Raw genomic sequence first — 24,486 nt, forward strand, 5'->3', positions numbered from 1 at the left:
CAAAGCAAACGGTCAAAAATATTTGATAAGGAATATCTAAAAAATAGATAAATGTGAATATCCATTTTTCATCACATTTTCTACAACAAAGAGCATTTCATTTCCACACTAACCATGAGGTACGCCATGATCATGCTTTGGAACATACCCTGGTTTATTTTGGCTACAGTAAGGCAGGGGTGTCCAAACATGCTCTCCACAGAGCCGCATACAGAAAAATCAAAGAATGCGGGGTATTTTTTTATTTTTTAATATATCTCTATATTTGATTAGATAAAAAGGCTAAAAAACATTTAAAGACCAAGTTTTTAATTCATTATTAGTAACATTTCAGCCTTTTTCTTGTGTGCCACGGTGTCAGTAATAAACAAATCACGGGCCCCATGACCGTACTTTGGGGATGAAAATGCAAAACAAAAAAAATACCTAGTTTTTGTGCAAAAATGGAACATAGAAAATAACAAAGTTTCAAATTCAATACAAATGGATTATTTCCATAGATATGGCAAACAAAACCTGTTATTAGAGCCCTCTATACACAAATTAACACCCCTATAGTCACCTTTACACTCCTACGACCCAATGTAGTGGATATAAGTAGAGAAAATAACACGTTAGACATAAATAAGATAACATAGTAGCAGTTCCGACTCCAAATTGTCCATAGGTATGAATGTGAGTGTGAATGGTTGTTTGTCTATATGTGCCCTGTGATTGGCTGGCGACCAGTCCAGGGTGTAGCCCGCCTCTCGCTCCAAGACAGCTGGGATAGGCTCCAGCACCCCCGCGACCGTCATGAGGAAAAAGCGGTAGAAAATGAATGAATGAATGAGTAGCAGTTCCTTGTTGTTTTTTTCGGGACCCAAAATAGTTCACATAATAAGAGTAAATAAGCCATTTAACACAAAAATAAAATTCATGCTGTTGCGTGTCACGGTCAATGTGTTTCTTAGGGGGACCTTAGTGGTGGGCGGACAGATGTGTGGAGAACAGGAAGTGACTTCGGAGTTTCAGCTTATTGCGGGCTATGGCCCCAACAGTAGCCCATCTTATTATTATTATGATTAGGTTGGGGGCGGCACGGTTGTCGAGTGGTTAGCGCACAGACCTCACAGTTAGGAGGCCAGGGTTCAATTCCACCCTCGGCCATCTCTGTGTGGAGTTTGCATGTTCTCCCCGTGCATGCGTGGGTTTTCTCCGGGTACTCCGGTTTCCTCCCACATTCCAAACACATGCTAGTTTAATTGGCCACTCCAAATTGTCCATAGGTATGAATGTGAGTGTGAATGGTTGTTTGTCTATATGTGCCCTGTGATTGGCTGGCCACCAGCCCAGGGTGTATCCCGCCTCTCGCCCGAAGACAGCTGGGATAGGCCCCAGCCCCCCCGCGACCCTCATGAGGGAAAAAGCAGTAGAAAATGAATAAATGAATGATTAGGTTGTTAGGTTGTTGCACAGTGGACGAGTGGTTTGCATGTCGGCCACACAGTCAGGAGATTGGGTTTGAATCCCCGCTTGGACATCTCTGCATGTGCTTCCTGTGTGTGCGTGGGTTTTCTCCGGGTAAGATTGTTATTGTGGCTGCAATGGCAGGCAGCGTTCATGTCTGCGAACAATTAGTGACACCTAGTGATCAATGTAGAGTACTGCATTCACAATTAGAATGCTTTTTCTGCCTTGTATTTTAGTTCATTTGATTAGTACTTTAAATGGCTTCATTTAACCCAATAATAAGCATAATTTGGTTAAATATTAATATTTTTGATAATAAAAGCCACAACAGAGTGAGGGCACGATGTTCGAACGGCGATGTAGCGAGGAATGACGAGTGATGAACGAATGACGAAGTTGTGTTGTTTTGGTGTCCCTGACTGTTCCGTAGCAAAATATGTGATGGCGAATACATGTCCCGTGACCCCCCCGACCAACTGTCACGTGTCCACATTTGTAGTCCTTTGATCTTACCTGTTTTATCCTCGAGAAAATAACGTGACGGTGTGTAATGGCGAGGATGAGAGCATCTGGCCGTCATATGAGATGCAAGGGAATCCCAGGAAACTTGTCGACCCACTTCCTGGTCCCCTCCCCTTTTTTTTTAATGTGGCGTTTGGGAGATGAAAGCAAAGCAGTGACACATGGCTGCCGTCCCGTAATGAATCTCACGTGAGATCAGAGAGGCCGGTGAGGGGGTGTGGGATGGATGAATGAGCCTCAATGAGCGCTCTCTGTAATTTGCACCCTCACTTTAATGTTTGCAAAGTTGTCATTTCATCCTCCTTCCTTCCTCTCCTCCAATGCAGTTATTATAGTCTTGTTTTTCTCGAGTGCTCGCACCGTTACGAATAACCCTGACCTGCCGTGTGTCTAATTTGCATATTTGTTGTTTGCCCGGGAGCATATGAATGGGAATCTTAATCAGGCTTTCATTTATTTACTTGTGCTTTGCATTCATTTGTTCTCTCCATGTTTGTCTTCTCGTATTCTAGTCCTCTTCTAACTTGGAGAGACGTTCAGCACATCATTGTAAAGACTTCCCGAGCCGGACACCTCAGCGCCCCCGACTGGAAAACCAACGCGGCTGGTTATAACGGTACGTGCAATTCAAACCGGCTCTGCCGATGCTATACTTAGCGTCTAAACGCTAATGATGTACTGTAAATGCTGAGGTATGCATTTACCTAAACCACAAAGCGGACTCTGATGTTAATTGGAAGCCAGCGGTAATTGAAGAGAGACTGTGGGTGTTTCTGAGCGAAGAAGTGAGAAGTATGTCAAAATACAGTCAGTACCACCATACCTTATTTTTGTTTTATGCTATATATTTTTCAGCTACTCTATGTGGAAAACTCCAATGGTAATGGTTTAATTTCATTTGAACATGCATCAGATTACAATTGAATGCATCACATAATCAGTTCCCAGTTCCACATGTCCAAAAGGAGTAGGAAGAAGCAAAGCTTATTAAATCCTACCCCTCCATCTGGTACTTTTACAATCAGTAACTGTTACATTTGTTCACTTCCTGCTTTCCTAATATAGTTTTTATAATAACGTTTTTTTTTCGTCATTTGTAGCATTATGAATTATCCTTACTATCCTTTTTTGCAGTACATTTAGCGAGTGAAGCAAGTGTACTTATATATAAACAAAAAGCGCTTCATTGGCTTCATTGGCAGCAAATATGCTGACCTAGCATGATGTTGCTGTTAAAATGTGAGTGTAATGTTAGCATTCTAGCTCACATAGCGATGCTAGTGTTGCTAACGTTTGTGTTTTCCTGTCCCACTTGTGACGTTGTTCTTGTTGTCAGCACTGTCCAAAGTGCAGCCCGGGGGCCGTTTGCCCACGGCACATTCTAAAAATAGAATTTCACAATAAAATCAGCAGTAATTTTACAAGAATTAAGTCAAAATATTCAGCGTAATCTAACAAAAAACATAATATAATGTAGCAAAAAGTTAAAATATTAAAGAAAAAAGAATAATAAAGAAAAAAGACAAAAATAAAGTAATTTTTGGAAAATTAGGTTACGTAAAAGTTATACTATCACAAGAATAAATATGAAGAAAATATATATAAGAAATATAAATATGAAGAATATATATGTGTATATATATATATCAGTATAATCAGTAACTGTTACATTTGTTCACTTCCTGTTTTCCTAATATAGTTAAATATTTTAATTTTTAATTTATATTTTTTTTATTTTTTAGCATATATATATATATATATATATATATAGAACATCATGACTGGTTCAAGACTCTTCATCCTTGTATTTAGCAAACATCAACTGCTTGTATTGTTTCTTGAATTGGCTCATCGTTGTGCATTGTTTGAGGGTCTTACTCAATCCATTCCATAGTTTGATTCCACATACTGAAATGCTATGGCTTTTTAAGGGTATCCAAAAGGTGGCCCTAAAAATACAACTAAGTAAGAAAAGTAAAAGCAACAACAGCAAAAATGGGGTAAGAATAAGGATGAAATACAAACTAAAGTCATAATATCAATAAAAAAAATAGTAATATGAAAAACAAACAAAACAAGCTGGGAAAGGTTCTACTATCACAAAAACAAAGTCAAAATATTAGGAGAATAAAGTCATAATATTAAGATAAACAACATACAAGAAGAAAGTTGAAATATTTTCAAAAGAAAATACAAAAAAAATAGCAAAAATGTGTAAAGTGAGGAGAAAGTGTTCATCCAAATGATAGGCAAAACTCAGACGCAAGCTGATTTATTTCTTTGAATATAAAAAAGGTATTTGCGTAGCTACATGGGTTGGTTTGTGGACTCCATATTTTAGTATGCCCTATCATGATAAAATTGTCTGCATGGTATTTACATACCTTGTGTGAGAGAAGCCAGGGTCAGCTAGGCTGCAGGCCCAGACGTCTTGGAGGTGTTCCAAGTAACTTTGACAAAAAAAATCCCCAAAAAAACAACCCAAAACCCTCAAGAGTAACCAAAGAGGTTAAACAGAAGCAAAGCAGGTGGGAGAAGTATGGAAAGAATTTGATTTAGCCCATAAGTGTTTTCATTTTGCTCTTATTTTCAATATGGAAAGGTCTTTAATTATTATGTAGCGGTACAGTCCTCTCTCCCAATATGACAATTTGATTAATTATTAATGAATTGATAATTGACTGTGACCTATTATTCGTCCAAAAATATGCTAACTAGTTAGCTCGCTAACTTACAAATGTTTAAGACTTGTGTCCCTGCAGTGATCTCATAGCCTTCGCATGAGAGTTGCACAATGTGGTGTAAACAGTAGGAGTAGGAATGGCAAAGTCGATTATAGGGGTGTTATTTCATGTCTACAGAGCTCTAATACTGGTACAGATTGCATTTAGAAAATCATAAATAGGTTTTCTCGTCCTACCTTCTGAAAATTCAGTCGTCGTTGTCAGATCTGGGACCAGTTGACCATGATAAACGAGGGATGCTGTACATGTATTTGTGATTTTTCGATTGTCAGTAATCAGTTGTCAGTAATGTTCCATTATCACCACATGACAATAGAGTACCATCACGCTGCATGTCCGACATAATAGGGAAAATACATTCTCCTCCTATTCAGTGTGGAAGTGGTACTTTTTTGGCTTCTTTGTCCTTCTTCCCACTCAGTTTTAAACCTCTTTTTAAAGTTTAGAATACTAAAAATAGTAAATAAATTAGAGGCTAACTAGTTAGCTCGCTAGCTTCCTAATGTTTAAGCCAAGGCCGCCTCTTGTGTCCCTGCAGTGATCTCATAGCCTTCGCATGAGAGTTGCGCAATGTGGTGTAAACAATAGGAGTATGAATGGCAAAGTTGATTATAGGGGTGTTATTTCATGTCTACGTGGCTCTAATACTGGTACAGATTGCATTTAGAAAGTCATAAACAGGTTTTCTCGTCCTACCTTCTGGAAATTCAGTCATCGTTGTCAGATCTGGGACCAGTTAACCATGATAAACGAGGGATGCTGTACATGTATTTGTGATTTTTCGATTGTCAGTAATCAGTTGTTAGTAAATTTCCATTATCGCCACATGACAATAGAGTACAATCACGCTGCATGTCCGACATAACAGGAAAAATACATTCTCCTCCTATTCAGTGTGGAAGTGGTACATATTTGGCTTCTTTGTCCTTCTTCCCACTCAGTTTTAAACCTCTTTTTAAAGTTTAGAATACTAAAAATAGTAAGTAAATTAGAGGCTAACGAGTTAGCTTGCTAGCTTCCTAATCTTTAAGCCATGTATTTGTGATTTTTCGATACGGAACGGAGGTGCACTCTAAAAATAAAATACTAAACGGTTCCTGTTGTACTTTATTGAGGCAAACCATGACATTAAAACCGAGGTACACACCGATTCCCAATACCAATATCCATACTCCAACATGCAGTGATCTCATTGGCCGTGTGTGTCCCACAGTCAGTCACCTGTATGGCTTTGGCCTGATGGACGCTGAGGCCATGGTGAAAGAAGCCGAGCGGTGGAAGCAAGTTCCTTCTCAGCACGTCTGCGTGGAGAGTGCCGACCGGCAGATCAGGTAGGAAACCTGATCCCTCTTGATGTCTTTATGCACCGCCATGTGTTTTACAATGCAGTTGTGTAAGCCGTACCTTGATAGGGGCCAAGCATTAGTTCTGGCAGGGTGGTTCTCACATAAGACCCTTGCTAAACACGCACACACACACACACACACACACACACACACACACACACACACACAGAACCGGGCTTCAAAGCTTGTTATCCTTGATGCAGCTGGAAGCCCGAGCAACTGCTCTGTGCTGGGCTCAACTTGAGCCAGGCACTAGTTTTCTCTCAGTCCAGGAGACTCGGTGGTCAGTGTCTGCGCCGCCATCCTCATCATCATTCTGTCTGTTCTGCTCTGGTGCGCAAATCATATGTGGATTATGCAAAGTCTAGCTTGAAAGACAGTTGTGTTTTGGCGCCCCCGGTGCCGCTGTGATTACGTTCTGGCCCAGGAAGAGTTTGACATTATCATCCAATGCAGTAACGGAGGAGATACCCCACATCTGCCGGACCCCTATTATGCAAAGTAGACTTTTTAATGATGTTATAAGACTAAAAAGAAATGATTGTCCCATGGCACATTCTAGAAATGAAATTAAATAAAAAACATAGGTGTTAATAATATGCTTTTGTCTTTAGAACATCTATATTTTATCCTTGGAAAGAGTTTGGAGTTTGCCTGTTTTTGAGCTCCAAACGTGAGAAAAATGTATCTGAATCTAGGGAAACAGAGCCTTCTCCATCGCTGCCCCCACACCCTCTGGAACTCTTTGCCCCGACCTTCCCACCTTCAAAAAACAACTCAAAACCCACCTGTTTAAATGCGTTTTTAATGTCTGAGTTTTTATACCTGACTGATGTGCCCCGCCCCGCTTTTAGCCTTGTTTTTAGCTCTGAATGAATGTTTGGATATTGTATTTTGATGCATTGTTTACTCTGTTTTTACTCGACTCTATTTTTATTTCTTTTTTTCTCTACTGTAAAGTGTCTTTGAGTACTCTGAAAAGCGGTATACAAATACATTCATTCATTCATTTTCTACCGCTTTTCCTCACGAGGGTCGCGGCGGTGCTGGAGCCTATCCCAGCTGTCTTTGGGCGAGAGGCGGGGCACACCCTGGACCGGTCGCCAGACAATCACAGGGCACATATAGACAAACAACCATTCACACTCACATTCATACCTATGGACAATTTGGAGTCGCCGATTAACCTTGCATGTTTTTGGAATGTGGGAGGAAACCGGAGTACCCGGAGAAATATACAAATAAAATGTATTATTATTATTATTATTATCTGCGCCCTCATGTATTTGCTGAAGAGGTGCTCAAACGCTCACTTTTGAAGTGGCAGCTTTTCATGAAAACCTCCTTCCTCTTGGACACACCTCTGACCCACCCCCAACTACACGAGCCCATCCCGTGTACCGTCGTCCCCTCGGCATGTCCATGTTAAAGGGGGAAAAAGTTTTCCTCCCATTCTGTGTGGAAGTGGTAAGTTTTTGGCATCCTAAAGGGGACCTATTATTATGCTCATTTCGGCCCTTTGTGTTGAGTTGTGGACTCCCATAGAGCAGCTACACACAATAACCAGCACAGAAAGCTTTCTAGATCTATTTCCTTAGATTTCCAAAATGGTTTGTTTTAATTTATTCCACCCAAGGGTTTGCTTGCAGGCACACACCCACTCCTCTGTGATTGGTCCAACTCAGCTTGTACAGCTTGTACCTGGGCACGCCCATATAAGGAAGTCAGTGAGCCGGAAAGAACTCTTTGAACCAAAGGGCTCACTTCCAAATGCGCAAACCTCATCATCTGAGAATAATTCACAAGAATAATTGAAATATTGAAAACAGAAAATCACAAACAAGTTTTCTATGCGGGCTGCACGGCGGTCGAGTGGTTAGCGCGCAGACTCAGAGCTAGGAGACCCGCGTTCAATACCACCCTCTGCCATCTCTGTGTGGAGTTTGCATGTCCTCTCTGTGCATGCGTGGGTTTTCTCCGGGTACTCCGGTTTCCTCCCACATTCCAAAAACATGCTAGGTTAATTGGTAACTCCAAATTGTCCATAGGTATGAATGTGAGTGTGAATGGTTGTTTGTCTATATGTGCCCTGTGATTGGCTGGCCACCAGTCCAGGGTGTACCCCTCCTCTCGCCCGAAGACAGCTGGGATAGGCTCCAGCACACCCCGCAACCCTTTTGAGGATAAGCAGCAATGAATGAATGAATGAATGTTTTCTATGCTACAACTCTGAAAATATTGTAAACACAGATTATTAGCATTAAATGGCTTGTTCCGAGTAGGACTCACTGAAGGCACTACCGAACTCTCTAAATTCCAGGATCAAGGCTGGATTTTAGACAAAACATTTCCAACACCCAAACAATATAAATTGTGGCCTTCGCTTCAGTCAATAAATGCCCCACTTCAAACTTTTTCAACCCCCTTTGGCCTCCATTCTAATAAATACTTTGCTAATAGAAATGACACTGAATCAACGCCCCAGTTCACCATGTGGGGAAATATTGTATTATATATTATATAATTATGTATTATATATATTGTATACCATCTATTGCAGGGGTCTCAAACACGCAGTCCGCGGGCCAAATGTGGCCCGCAGGACACTAGTTTGAGGCCCCCGCCTTGATATGAAAGTTTAATGTTAGTGCGGCCCGCGCAAGTTTGATATGGATGCTGTATGGTATCATGTACCCAGAAAAAATTATTACGTTTGATGAATGTTCATGTTAAAGGTTGTTATCCTCCCTATCCGTGTGGAAGTGGTAAGTTGTTGGCTATTTAAGTTTAAAGGAAATAACTTGAAGGCTACCGTTTAGGTCGCTAGCTCTCTAGTTTGCGAGTTAGCATGTGTCTCAAGACCCTGCAGTTGCGAAATATGTTGTAAATAAAAAGAGTATAAATGTGACTATAGTCGTGTTTTGTCATGCCTACAGGGCTCTAATAATGCTTTGTTCATTTTAATCTGAAAAAAAATAATTTGTCTACCCACCAACTATATGTGGTTTCTTAAGTTTTGATTATTTGTCGTTTTATTATTATTATTATATTTATTTATTACTGATTGATTGATTTTCTTCTTGATTTGTTTATTTATTTTTCATCTTATTTTGTGCAGAAAAATACAAATTAAGATATTTGAGAACGGTGGAATGTTTTATCAGAGCTTTCATTGTAGAAAATCGGAACCAAAGCACTGAAAAAGTTTGTATATTTTTCAGTTTTTACAAATGCGTTTTTTTTTTTTTGAAAACCTGATGCGGCCCAGCCTTGCCCAGACCCTAGCTCCAGTGGCCCCCAGGTAAAATGAGTTTGAGACCCCTGATCTATTGCAAATTTCCCCACTGAGGGACGAATAAAGGCATATCTTATCTATCTATCTTTAAGAGTGATTGCTGTATGTGTGTTATTACCTAAAACACGAGTTGTCAGCACAGAATTCCCACCCACCCTCTGGCTGGCCTCAGGAACGACATTTTCTAATGTCTGTCTGCAATCGCCGCCTCACTTCACTTGGAGCGTGCACCAGCATAACGGACCCGTGCGTGTGCGTCCGCCGGGGTTGTCTGTGTTGTGTCACGGCGAAGCCAGAGTTGTGATATCCAGAGCGAGACTCCCCAGCCGAAGCTGCTTTCCAAAAACAGTCATCGACTGCTTACACAACCCTCGCTGTCGTTCTTCCTTTGTCGTCCACTTGCGTAAACACTTTTTAACATTTTTATCAGCACGCCTCTGCTGCTGTCTTAATTACTTTTATAGACTTGTGTTCATTATTCATCATAATCAGCCCAGTCACTTTTGCCTTTTATGTAAATTAGACGGACAAAAAATAATGACAATGTTTTTATTCATAAAGCACACACACCCACACCATGCATACTAGATATGAGCCTACATGGCATTAATTGGAAGCACACAGTAATTGGAGAGATGCTCAAATGTGAAAACCCACTATATGGTATGTACCAACTTCATATTTAAACTTGAATAATGATTTGGAGGCTGCACGAGTGGTTAGCATGCAGGCCTTACAGCTAGGAGACCTGAGTTCAATTCATCTTTCAGGCCATCTCTGTGGAGTTTGCATGTGTGGGTTTTCTCCGGGTACTCCGGTTTCCTCCCACATTCCAAAAACATGCTAGGTTAATTAGCGACTCCAAATTGTCCATAGGTATGAATGTGAGTGTGAATGGTTGTTTGTCTATATGTGCCCTGTGATTGGCTGGCCACCAGTCCAGGGTGTACCCCGCGTCTCGCCTGAAGACAGCTGTGATAGGCTCCAGCACCCCTGCGACCTTCGTTCGGGGTCGCAGAAACAGAACCAATATTGTAATAGCAGGGGAACCAGGGGTTGGCAGCCTTTGGCATCAAAAGATCCATTTCATCTCAGCGGAGTGGGTGTGGCCAGAGGGGAGCTGTGGGTGGGGACTGTTTTGGAAATCCAAAGTAATACAGCTGGAATAGGTGCAGATTGTGGAAGATCTAGAAAGCTTTTTGTGCGGGTTATTGTGTGTAGCTGCTCTATAGGAGTCTACAACTCGACACAAAGGGCCGACAATTAGCATAATTGGTCCGGTTTCCTCCCACATTCCAAAAACATGCTAGGTTAATTGGCGACTCCAAATTGTCCATAGGTATGAATGTGAGTGTGAATGGTTGTTTGTCTATATGTGCCCTGTGATTGGCTGGCCACCAGTCCAGGGTGTACCCCGCGTCTCGCCCGAAGACAACTGGGATAGGCTCCAGCACCCTCGCAGAACCAATGTTGTAATAGCAGGGGGACCAGGGGTTGGCAGCCTTTGGCATCAAAAGAACCATTTCATCTCAGCGGAGTGGGTGTAGCTAGAGGGGGGCTGTGGGTGGAGACTGTTTTGGAAATCCAAAGTAATACAGCTGGAATAGGTGCAGATTGTGGAAGATCTAGAAAGCTTTTTGTGCGGGTTATTGTGTGTAGCTGCTCTATAGGAGTTTACAACTCCACACAAAGGGCCGACAATTAGCATAATTGGTCCGGTTTCCTCCCGGTTTCCTAGGGGTCGCAGAAACAGAACCAATGTTGTAATAGCAGGGGTTGGCAGCCTTTGGCATCAAAACAATTAAAGAAATCCAAAAATCCAAAGTAATACAGCTGGAATAGGTGCAGATTGTGGAAGATCTAGAAAGCTTTTTGTGCGGGTTATTGTGTGTAGCTGCTCTATAGGAGTCTACAACTCGACACAAAGGTTGTGCATTAGCATAAACATAATTAGCATTAGCATAATTGGTCCCCTTTAAAGGGCAACAACCCTTTTTTGGAATTTTGCACATCATTCACAATCCTTATGTCAAACATGAACACGTATAACATCAGAAAAGTATGTGTCCCTCGCTAGGAAAGTTTTTTCCGGTATTCTGCTTCTTTTGGTCGCATTGAGGAGCTGCAAAAAAGCTAAAGAAAAACCAAACCCGACTAGCAATACCTTGCTTAGCTCGTTCCTTGAGAAGTCACGCTTGTGTGTACCTTTCAAGGCACGGTGTTCCTGGTTGAATTGTGAATGGCCAGCTTTCCATTTCAAGGACTTTTACTCTGTCAGTGCGTCTGCAATGACGTGACAACAGCTCGAAAGGAAATCGGAAATAAGGTTGGAAAGCAGAGTATTCCGGGCAGACTGAATCCTGAGAGAACTACTAGTACACGTGTTTAAGCCATTATGTGCAGCCTTTTGTTTAATACGACCATCTGCTATTGTAACATAATACGTATGTGACAAGCAGGTTCCTCTTCCAGTCAAGTAAGGAGAGGTTTTGATGCAAGAAACGCTTCATATTTCACTAAATACGGTCTGAAGCAGCTTGGAACAGCCCGTAGCAATTTTCCTCTAAATGCCAAACATCTGTGTTGGCTTTGCTCCTGCAAAAAAAAAAAGTGCTTTAAAGGAAGAAAATAGTTTTTGCAGTAAAGCATATCAGAGCATAAGTTACGCTTTTTTCCAGCCATTCTGACACGTCGAAAAAAAAAAAAAGTGTTTTCCAGCAAGTGTAACTCCCCAGCTCGCTGAAGCTATGTTAAGTTGGCTCAGCTGTTGCTGCTGCACCGACTTATAATAACTCTTCTCTCAGACGAGATGGTCTTCATTATCGGAGCTTTTTTCCATAAGCGTGTGGATGCCTGCCAAACAGACGGCCTCCCTCCGTCCCTTCAGCTGGCCCGCTTTTTTTTCGCCGCCTTCGTTTCTGATTTCTGATGAATTTGTTGTGGGTGTGCGAGGAAGCCAACGGATGCCTCCACCTGGTGCGAAAATTGGCATGATAATTAATTGATGGCACAATTGCTTTCTGACGCACCTGCAAACGCTCATGCAATTCCTTATCAATACAACAACTGACACAAAACAAAAAATGGTTTGCTCTCCGCTAATCTCTCGGCAATATGAAATCTGACAAATGATCAATTATTAGCAGAAGCATGTATCCGCATTTCAGCAATATATTTCTTTCATTTAACATAATTTTCAAAAGACAACCCCTTCAGTTCCGGCCTCTCATGGCACAGAGGATATTGTGTTCTATGGTTATATAAACATGGAACCCACCAAAAGAAAGATTAGACCTCTCGTCTTTCATCAGAAAAAAATATAATTTGTAAAAATTTAACTTTTTCCGTTCTTTAGTAATCAGCAGCAGAACATACAGTAGGTAAGTTTCAGTAAAATATCAGTTTTGAACAAAGAAGGGGAGAATATGTTTTGATTTTGTGGCAGCACAAATATCGAAACAACTGCAACACAACTATTTACAAGTTTTTCATTTGGAACTCAACGTGTTTAAATTTCCCGACGATATTCTACACGCTCGTTCCTGTCATGTGATTTTTCCATCTGCATGATCCCTTTATTGTAAAATATCAGTTTTTAACAAAGAGGGGGAGAATATGTTTTGATTTTGTGGCAGCACAAATATCGAAAAAAACTGCAACACAAATGACATCAAAATAACAATTTACTTACAAATGAACTATTTACAATTTTTTAATTTGGAACTCAACGTGTTAAAATGTCCCGCCGATATTCGACACGCTACACGCTCCTTCCTGTCATGTGATTTTTCCATCTGCATGATCCCTTTATTGCAAAATATCAGTTTTCAACAAAGAGGGGGAGAATATGTTTTGATTTTGTGGCAGCACAAATATAGAAAAAACTGCAACCCAAATGACATCAAAATAACAATTTACTTACAAATTAACTATTTACAAGTTTTTCATTTGGAACTGAACGTGTTAAAATTTCCCGCCTTCCTGTCATGTGATTTTTCCATCTGCATAATCCCTTTATTGCTTATTGGTATCTTGTGTTTAATTACATCCCATACAATATTACCCCTGCATATTTTTATTAATTAATCTTACTAGTTTTCGTTATGAAAATTTTATTTTCTATTTATTTGTTTCATTTGTTTACCTTTTATTCATTAATTTACTTAAAGTAAATAAATGAATAAAAAGTAAACAAAAAAATTAAAAAAAAATTAAAAAAAATTTAAAAAAAAATTTTAATTAAAAAAAACAATAAAAATAAGTTTTTTCCCCCCAGTTTCATCACACAATTAACAAAAATGAATTGGATAATTTTGCCTGCCTCAGTATATTGCCATGTTTGCACGTGTCTGTTTTCCCCGCCTCCAAAGAGGCATAAAGATGGTTCACTATTTTGTTTCATAGAACAGTGGCATGAATGGAGTGAGCCCTTTTGTCACTCATACAGTCTCTTTGTTCCGGTGGGTGTAGGCGAGGTTGCGAGCAAACACACAGAGTGCAGAATAGTCTAGCCTTGACAGGAGCGATGCAAGACAACGCATCACAAATGAAACGATCTTCCTATTTCTTTTTGGACAAAGCATCATTTTTCCTTATTTTTCTCCTGTCTTTCAGGACAATCCGTCCGGAGCACGTGGTGCGCTCCGTGTACAAGGCCACGGGCTGCACCGACAACCCCAACCACCACGTCATCTACCTGGAGCACGTGGTGGTACGCATCACCATCACTCACCCGCGCCGCGGGGACCTGTCAATCAATCTGACCTCACCGTCTGGGACAAAGTCACAGCTGCTCGCCAACAGGTAAGGAACGACGGCCTGTTGGGTTTTATTGATTTGGGTCGCATTACTGTGCGTAGTATTACTGTATTACTTTGGGTAGTGCATACATCTTTCCTTTTGTTCTAAGCATCTCTTTATGCATCAAAATACACGTACATTCATACATTAATGAATAATGAAGTACTTTTTGTAATTTTTCTTTTATATATAATAATAACACACATAATGACTTTATTCCCATAATATTTAGACTTTTTGTTTTATTTTAAAACGTAATTTTCCCCAAAATTACAACTTTATTTGTTGTTTTTTTTTTTTTTTAATAATATTCTGGCTTAAAAAAAAAAACAACAACTTTATGCTACTAAAATTATGTTATTTTTCTCTGTAATATTAGGTTATTTTTGGAATTTTTTTCTCTTAATATTTTGACATTATTCTTGTAAAATTACTGCTTAGTTTTCCACTTTTGCTTTTTTGTTGTTAAATTATATTATATTAAATTATATTATCATAAATATATTATATTATCATAAAATGACATGCGGCCCTCAGGCTTCACTTTGGCTTTAAAAAAAATCAACTTTATGTTACTAAAATGATGTTATTTTTCTCTGTAATATTAGGTTATTCTTGTAATTTTTTTCTCTTAATATTTTGACTTTATTCTTGTAAAATTACTGCTTAGTTTTCCACTTTTGCTTTTTTGTTGTTAAATTATATTATATTATATTAAATGATATTATCATAAATATATGATATTATCATAAAATAACATGCGGCCCCCGGGCTTCACTTTGGCTTAAAAAAAAATCAACTTTATGCTACTAAAATGATGTTATTTTTCTCTGTAATATTAGGTTATTCTTGTAAATTTTTTTCTCTTAATATTTTGACTTTATTCTTGTAAAATTACTGCTTAGTTTTCCACTTTTGCTTTTTTGTTGTTAAATTATATTATATTAAATTATATTATCATAAATGTATTATATTATCATAAAATAACATGCGGCCCCCGGGCTTCACTTTGGCTTTAAAAAAAATCAACTTTATGCTATTAAAATGATGTTATTTTTCTGTGTAATATTAGGTTATTCTTGTAATTTTTTTCTCTTAATATTTTGACCCACCAGGTTATTTATTACTGTATATTGCCATAAATTTGCATATATTTCCTTTAATTCCGCAGAATTTTGCAACCCTAAAAAAAATATCTCAGTCCCAATTTCAAAAACGCGTTTATATTAAACAAACAGAGCCAGAGCCACAGGTTGGCATAATTTTTGCCAATCCTGAGCCTGAATCTATTGTGTCAAGAGCTGGTACGGCGTGGATGTTATGAGTTGAGTCTCATCTGATTTATAATTTACTGTGTGTGTGTGTGTCGTCATCCAGGTTGTTTGATCACTCCATGGAAGGTTTTAAGAACTGGGAGTTTATGACCACCCACTGCTGGGGAGAAAAAGCAGCAGGCGACTGGGTCCTGGAGATTTATGATTCACCCTCTCAGCTACGCAGCCAGAAAGTACCTGGTATGGAAACATGGCAATACAAGGGAATCATCTGTTTGTGTTGCAGCTCCACATTTCCTTAACATTATCTTTCACGCTTTCTTATCAGTCTAAACTATTTCAGGTGTCATAATAACAAACGGTGCATATCTAATGTAAGATGTTGATGCTGTTTCTCGCAGGCAAGCTGAAAGAGTGGTCCCTGGTGCTGTATGGAACCTCCGTGCACCCGTACTCGTCTCTACGCAGCGATAAGCCGCGCTCCACCGACATGCTGACGCCCATTGACGAGGAGGAGGAGTACAACGGTAGGTGGGCTTCGAACCACAAGCACGTACTGTATGTAGCTCCACGAGGTAGAAGCATGGAGACGCCCTGCGCTGTTGTCTTCTCCGCAGTTAAACCCAGTATGGAGTTTTATACACACTTAGGATTCTAAATTGTTTTTTTTCCATAGGAAAGAATGGAAATTAGGCCACGATATCAGCATAAAAATATGATATCGGTATCGGATTTTTCCCCAATCATGAAAACAGCAATTCAAAAAATGCTGTATATAATATCGGTATCAGTATCGGCTGATATTGATATTGGAAATTGAGAGTTGGACATTATCGGGATATCGTTTTTCAGCAAAAAAGTCAATATCGGATAAATATAAATAATCAGTTCCAGTGTCAAACTGTGTCCATCATAAAACTTGTATTAACAGTAAAGGCGTAACGTTCAAGTAACATTTTAACATTTGTAATTGTCATGCACATGTTAAAACCATCAAACTTAATAGTCTAAAAAAAATAGTCTAATTGTAAAAACAATAGTCGTCCCTCGTTCACTGTGGTTAATTGGTTCCAGAGGGAGGTGAAGTGAATTTCTACCACATATGATTCAATATTAATGAAATAATTAAATATTTTGAGTTGACGTTTGAGCACAGAAAGCCTGTTCATGTTTTAACCATTATTAGAGCCCCGTAGACATGAAATAACACCCCTATAGTCACTTTTATAAAACCTGTTATTCTTTGTTTACATCACATTACACAATTCTTAATGTGCAACCTACTGAGATCACTTCAGGGACACAAGAGACACGCGAGCGGCTTTAAATATAGCAGGCTACCGAGCTAAATACCGTAGTCGGCCTCCAATTTATGAGTTCTAAACTTAAAGGGTTTCAAACAGAGCGAGGAAGAAGGACAAAGTAAGAAGCCAAAAATGTACCACTTCCACACTGTATGGGAGAATGTTTTTCCTCCATTCCATCATGTCGGACATGCCATGGCTGACTATATGCAGTGTTAAGGTAACATCATGTCTTGTCAGTTCATTACTTGATTGTGAAAAACCGAATCGCTTGCACTCATGTGTCTGCAGGTCCATGTGACTCTGAATGCAATGAGAACGGCTGCGAAGGCCCCGGCCCCCACCACTGCATAGACTGCCTGCACTTTTTCCTCAAGTTCAAGAACAACACCAGGTATGACCGCTCCATAATTTTTTCTTTTGCGGCATTTTTAAACCACAGATCTATAAATTGTTGAGTCGAATATGAGACAAATCTGAATACACTCCCCCCACTGATAATGGATGCAACCACAAAAACGTATTTTACATATGTTACATTACGTTCTTCCCGTGCATGCATGGGTTTTCTCCGGGGACTCCGGTTTCCTATATATTAGTTACCGGGCTGCACGGTGGTTGAGTGGTTAGCACGCAGGCCTCACAGCTAGGAGAATGTGGGTTTCCTCCCAACATTCCAAAAACATGCTAGTTAGTTAAGTGCCGACTCCAAATTGTCCATAGGTCCATTTATATGGCTTTTAATACGGCAAGGTCACACGGTAAAAAGGCAGTTGACTCAATAAAAACAGCTGTTGAACGTGTCCGTGTCCGCACTGTGTGGCCGCATGGTCATAAATAAAATAAAAGAAATAAAAGAAAACAAAATCTACTTGTGTAACAGTAGAAAATTACCATACAAATTGGCTTCAACAGCTGTGGCTGTAGACAACCTCACGATGTTTTTGTTGATTTAAATAATTATTTAAATTAACTCCACACAATACGCAAGTGTTCTATTTATACTAGGGCTGCCAAAAGATTTTTAATCAGATTAATCCTGGTTTTCAAATTAATTAATCAAAGATTGCCCATTTTTATTGTATTTTATTAAATACAAAGACAAATGACACAACAGGATGTGTGGAGTTTGCATGTTCCACCCGTGCATGCATGGGTTTTCTCCGGGTACTCCGGTTTCCTCCCACATTCCAAAAACATGCTAGGTTAATTGGCCACTCCAAATTGTCCATAGGTATGAATGTGAGTGTGAATGGTTGTTTGTCTATATGTGCTCCAGCACCCTAGTGAGGATAAGCGGTAGAAAATGAATGAATGAACGAATGTTACATTATGTTAGTCTCGTTGCATAACAATTTTTTTTCCTCTTAACATTTTTACTTAATTCTTGGAAAATTACTGCTTAGTTTTTTATCCGTTTTGAGTTCTGAGCCGGAAAAGTGTTACTGTAGCTTTAAATGTGAGTAAAAATAACAACAACAAACAAATGAAGCTAGGTAAACCTCAGCGGCAGTGCATCTTCTCTTGAATGTTATTGTCTGCTTTACCTGCGCCTCCGCCTCTGTGAAATTTACGCGTGTGCGCCCATGCCATTAGGATCAAAGTCTGAGCTAATTGCCTCTGTGTCAGTTGGTCTCGGCGCTAATAAAAGGCAAAGCGACGCAGGCGTGCGGGAATGTGTGAGCCTGAGTGCCGCCCCGTCGTTAGCCCGCTCTGGAGGTGCGTTGCCCTTTTTCCCGATGAGCGGTGGTGATTAGAGGGCTGCTTTGAGATGCGCGTGTGTGTGCGCTTGTTGACGCATACAAACTCTTAAATGTTCAATTAGTTTTCAGTTAGGACACATTTAAAGGTCACCTATTACACAACAGTGATTTTAAATTCTCTGAGAATATTAATACAGTGTAAATGCCCACCACTTTGTAACAAAGCAGGCTTCACTACACATCTTAACATTTAGTTTGATGTTCTACACGAGCATCCAATACCCTATTGTGTTAAACGGTAGTGTAATATGGGACCTTTTAAATAAAACAATCAATACATGTCCTTTTTGTCAATTATATTTTAATCCAATATGGAAAAAGTTCCTTATAGTGTAAAAACAGGAAATGGTTGTGATTGTCATTCCTCCCACACGTTGCGGTACACTTGCTATTGACGTCAAATTGTCGTTTTATGGGTGAAATCGACTTTTCAACATGAGGGGCGTAACGATATTAAAGTACAAAAGCACGGCAGCATGCGTGTGCACTGGTGGATTATTTCTTTCACACATGCCATATGTGTTTCTTGGCCGAAAAAAAAAGTGTCGATAAGGCTTGTGCGCTTCACGGTTGACGATCTTAGCGTGGTCCTGAGGAAGGGGAAGTGAGGTGGTGACGGAACTTGGTGAAGTTATGCAGCAGATGTTACACCTGTTCACCATATAGGCACACACACACACACACACACAGTTCGGACGCAAATGCATTTACATTGTTGATTGTTGATTTCTTAACTAATCAAATCAAAATCAAATCAACTTTATTTGTATAGCACTTTTCCTGCAAAGACATGCAACACCAAGTGCTTTACAGAATTAAAACGATTACCACAATTAAAAGGATAAAACAAAGAAACAAAAGAAAGCCCCTCCTTCCCACCCTCCATACTAGACCCATACGCACACACACACACACACACAATCACACACAGTAGGGAGACATGGCATGGCACTGAGGAACAAGGAAACGCCACCTTTGGGGCCGTCCACACTGGGAGGAGCTGCAGGCCGTGCCATCGGAGGACCAGCACCCGGGCCCCCCGACTCCGACAGACGGGCGGACCCCCACATTAAAGGGAGGAACCCCCAGCCGGCCGGGTCGAAGGGACCCAAGGATGGCACCCCCTCAGCAGACCCGACACAGCCCCCAGTGTGGAGGACCCCCCCTGAGGAAACACTAGAGTTAAAAGCTGAAGACTAAGAACATAAAATAGGACTAGCAAGATAAAAACAAAACACTGGAGTTAAAAGCTGAAGACTAAGCATAAAATAAGACTCAAAAGATAAAAACATAAGAAAAGTTTAAAAATATTAGTTAAAAGCCTGATTAAAAAGTTGCGTCTTTAATCTTTTTTTAACTAGCAAAAATGCAATTGACAACTCAAAATCCCTGATCCCAATCAATGTAAAGAATCAATCAACACTATTAAGATGTAAAATATCACCGTAATTCAATTTATTTATCTATTTTTACCTATTTTATCTATACTGTTATTTATCTGGCTGCAAGGCGGTCAATAACTGAGTTCAATCCCACCCTCGGCCATCTCTGTGTGGGGTTTGCATGTTCTTCCCGTGCATGCGTGGGTTTTCTCCGGGTACTCCGGTTTCCTCCCACATTCCAAAAACATGCTAGGTTAATTGGCGACTCCAAATTGTCCATAGGTATGAATAATGATGCATAAAATATATTATTTTGATTAATAAAACTGGACACATATTTATAATGACAATACATAAAATAATTAAAATAGTATAATAAATAAAACCTTTATAATAATAAATTCCAGAAAATGATGTGCACCTTGTGTCAGCAGCTTCCTCCAACCATTTTCTTGGAATAGTACCTGGTAACGTAGGGTTTGGGTGACGGTGCGTTGATAGTGTGTTTTATCACATACTACAGTATTAATTGTCCCTGTACCCTAGAAAGCGCCCATGAATGATACGGGAAAAGGCCGAAATGATACTGTGTCAAAGCCCAGGGCAGTGATACTGATAAAATATAGAGTTTAACCATGTCCAGTATCAGCCCCCGTAGCTGTCCACTCAGAGCGTGCTGCTCTGGTATCGTGCCCGTGAAACAACCAATCAGAGAACAGCACACGAGTGCTTAGTGCCTAGTGCTTCTCCAGTCACCAAAAACTTAATTAATGGAACTTTAATTGTCAGACATTGATAAGATAAGACTGTTGATAAAATATTATTGTTGAAATATTTTTGCAATTATTGTGTTTACACTGTTTAGATATAATACATGTAATAAACTGAACATTTTCTGGAAACAAAATGGTCTTTTGATTAAATAGTACGTGATAATAAGCTCATGATTAAATAGTATGTGATAATAAGATCATCACATGGTTTCGGTCTCGGGCTGATACTGGCACGCGGGGGCATGATACTGGGCCTGATACCAGACAAACCATGTGATAACCTATAACTACCGACTGTCAGATCACTAATAACATACTCATTTCAAAGGGGTATAATTGGAACTAACGATGATCTCTCCCGCTTCTGCAGGATGTGCGTGTCGGAGTGCCCCAGCGGCTTCTTCCGAGACGACAGGAGGCGCTGCAAAAAGTGCTCGTCGCTGTGCGAGACCTGCGTCGGTAGTCGTAGCGACCAATGCACCACCTGCAGGTCCGGCTTCCACCTCAACGAGGGCTCCAACACATGCGTGGCCAGCTGCGGCGACAGCTTCTACCTCGACCACGGTAAGAAAACCATAAAAAATAGCCTCATTTTTTCGGGTATATGGCATCAACATACTTCTCCCGACATTCTGGGTGTCACGCGAGGGTAAAATGTGATGAGATTCCCCATTTTAGAACAGGACGGCAAGAAGGCAATCACATTGTAAACTATGGAATCGCTATGAATGATAATAAGAGTATAAGTATATACTAGAATTGGCGGTGCTTAACATTGACTACACACCTTGCAATCCAATCCAACCCAGCGCTGTCACCTGCCCCTGTCTTAATGTCCAAGCAGAAGCTCGGCCATCTCTGTGTGGAGCTTGCATGTTCTTTGCATGCGTGGGTTTTCTCCGGGTACTCCGGTTTCCTCCCACATTCCAAAAACATGCTAGGTTAATTGGCCACTCCAAATTGTCCATAGGTATGAATGTGAGTGTGAATGGTTGTTTGTCTATATGTGCCCTGTGATTGGCTGGCCACCAGTCCAAGGTGTACCCCGCCTCTCGCCCAAAGACAGCTGGGAGAGGCTCCAGCACCCCCCGTGACCCTCATGAGGATAAGCGGTAGAAAATGAAGATGACTATAGGGGTGTTATGTCAAGTTTACAGTGCTCTAAGAATGGAGAGTCGGGGTATTGTGCCCGAAGACATGTTTTTTTCAACTTTAGTCAGTTTTTAATAATCATCATTTAATTTATATTAACCATATAACTGTAAGCATTTAAGTCATTACTTCTTTTTTTTTTGCTGTACTTGTTACTTGTCTCCATTTTTGGCTGGAGGAAGTCACATGATTTTTCATTTTTTGTTTTTGTTTTTTTATAGATAGCCCCTTAGCTTAGTTTGTCTATATGTGCCCTGTGATTGGCTGGCCACCAGTCCAGGGTGTACCCCGCCTCTCGCCGAAAGACAGCTGGGATAGGCTCCAGCAACCCCCCCCCCCCGCGACCCTCATGAGGATAAGCGGTAGAAAATGAAGATGACTATAGGGGTGTTATGTCAAGTTTACAGTGCTCTAAGAATGGAGAGTCGGGGTATCGTGCCCGAAGACATGTTTTTGGGATAGGCTCCAGCACCCCCGTGACCCTCGTGAGGATAAGCGGTAGAAAATGAATGAATGAATATTATGGCCGGGACCCCCCCAACCCCCGTGCCTGCACCCCCAGCCCAAGAAAAGAAATCAAGCATCTGTGATAAAAGTGGAAAAGCAGCGAGACATGAGAGTATGATAATCTAATCATTTGTTGGTCCGCCGCCCATCGAGCCTCCTGGCAGCGGATAGGAGCTATGTTCTGATCTAAGTTCAATCATAACATTTCCACAGTCCAAGATGTTGTAGATGGTCCCACTCCCTCCGCCCCTTTTTGAAGCGCTGGCATTGCTGAGCGCCGTGTTGCGGTAAATGACTTCATTTACTTTGTCAGACTGACAACAAGCTGAAAGAAATCCTACTGGCCCGCAGTGGTGGGGCTAATTGCTGGATGAGACCCTGCTTTTTTTTTTCCTCCAAATGAGACACATGTTGGATTGATCTCGTCAGACGTCTGTCATCCATGAACTCCTTCAGACAAATCAAAGTACTGTATTTAGTCAAAGAGAGGAAATAGACGTCCTATAGTCTTTTATTCCTGGAGCGTGCGTCCTCATCAGAGCAACAAGTGTCCATGTCCGTGTGTCTTGTCTTTTTTTTTGTTTGTTTTTTTTAGTCTTGTGCTGCATTCCTGCAATCCTCTTCTTCATTCCCCAGCTGTTGAGCCTCTCCACTTTTCCACTCTTTCCCCTCTTCATGGAATGGAATGGAATGGCCTTTATTGTCATTATACAAGATGTTGTACAACGAGATTGGAGAGCTTCTCCTTTCAGTGCAGTAGTCAAGTTAAAAAAAAAAGTATATAAAAGTAGAGTAAAAAAAGACAATTTAACAAGATATGTACAAGATAGGGCGGCACGGCGGTCTAGTGGTTAGCGCGCAGACCTCACAGCTAGGAGACCAGGGTTCAATCCCACCCTCGGCCATCTCTGTGTGGAGTTTGCATGTTCTCCCCGTGCATGCGTGGGTTTTCTCCGGGTATGAATTGCACGGCACGAATTCATAGGTATGAATGTGAGTGTGAATGGTTGTTTGTCTATATGTGCCCTGTGATTGGCTGGCGACCAGTCCAGGGTGTACCCCGCCTCTTGCCGCCTCTTTCATCATCATCATGATTAATCACATTTGCCACATGCCCTTGCTACTGTATTTATTAAATTTATTTTTCATAAAATATAGTGATATAAGGGCACATCAAAATGGCGATTAATCATAACTAATCATGAGTAATTACAAAATGCAGTAAAAAGCGGTTTCCTCCCACATTCCAAAAACATGCTAGGTTAATTGGCGACTCCAAATTGTCCATAGGTGTGAATGCGAGTGTGAATGGTTGTTTGTCTATGTGTGCCCTGTGATTGGCTGGCCACCAGTCCAAGGTGTACCCTGCCTCTCGCCCGAAGACAGCTGGGATAGGCTCCAGCACCCCCGCGACCCTTGTGAGGGAAAAGCGGTAGAAAATGAATGAATGAATGAATGTACAAGATATATTCAAGATATCCAAAATATACACATAGTATTGCACAGGAGCATATGCAGTAGCAGACATATTGCAGATATATTAATTTTAGTGCAATGGTAAATGGGTCATAGTGCCAATAATGACTCTCATATCTCTCCCACTATCGCTTCCTGCTGTTTTGACCATTTTGCTGCTTCTTCAACTCCCCCCTGCCTTATTCTTCTTCGTCTTCTTTGACATTCTCATCTCCATTCCAGATTCCAACATTTGCAGGAGGTGTCCCGAAAACTGCAAGAAGTGCACCACCTCTAATATCTGCACGGAATGCAAACCTGGGACCAGGTGAGTGAGATGGATGCACCCCTTAAACACATGTAGAAAACACCTAGCAACAAGTGTTTTACGCACCGACAGAAATGACGACAGACGGAGGGAGGCGCAGTGTACCGTCTCCCCACAGCATCAAAAGAGTCTGACTTTATTCCGACCTTAACACATCTCCAGCTGTGCACTTCCAACATCTTATATTTCAAGGGTGGACAATAACGATGTACCGATGGCCCGGGGCAAGTTAAAACAAAATTCGGGCAAGTAAATCCAATCAGTGATATTCCCGTCGGGCAAGTGCACTTTAAAAAGTCAGTTTTTTTTTTTAAAGCGGTTCTTGTTGGGTGTTGGTAAAAAAACACGGACTGCGTAATTCCGGTGGTAATTTGCAAACCAATCCTTGC

General features: G+C 40.6%; 1 protein-coding gene across 3 annotated transcripts in view; it reads left to right on the forward strand.

Annotated features, from left to right (window-relative positions):
• pcsk5b (proprotein convertase subtilisin/kexin type 5b) overlaps positions 1-24,486 on the forward strand; it is a 114,686-nt gene that overhangs the window by 52,818 nt on the left and 37,382 nt on the right. For all 3 annotated transcript variants that reach the window (XM_058069532.1, XM_058069530.1, XM_058069531.1), the window contains exons 10-17: positions 2,487-2,590; positions 5,932-6,049; positions 13,974-14,162; positions 15,537-15,673; positions 15,835-15,960; positions 17,029-17,131; positions 21,026-21,219; positions 24,013-24,097. In XM_058069532.1, the coding sequence (XP_057925515.1) occupies positions 2,487-2,590; positions 5,932-6,049; positions 13,974-14,162; positions 15,537-15,673; positions 15,835-15,960; positions 17,029-17,131; positions 21,026-21,219; positions 24,013-24,097 (1,056 nt within the window). The remainder of the gene's footprint in view (positions 1-2,486; positions 2,591-5,931; positions 6,050-13,973; positions 14,163-15,536; positions 15,674-15,834; positions 15,961-17,028; positions 17,132-21,025; positions 21,220-24,012; positions 24,098-24,486) is intronic.

Source organism: Doryrhamphus excisus, chromosome 4 (assembly GCF_030265055.1).
Source record: "Doryrhamphus excisus isolate RoL2022-K1 chromosome 4, RoL_Dexc_1.0, whole genome shotgun sequence".
NCBI lineage: Eukaryota > Metazoa > Chordata > Actinopteri > Syngnathiformes > Syngnathidae > Doryrhamphus > Doryrhamphus excisus.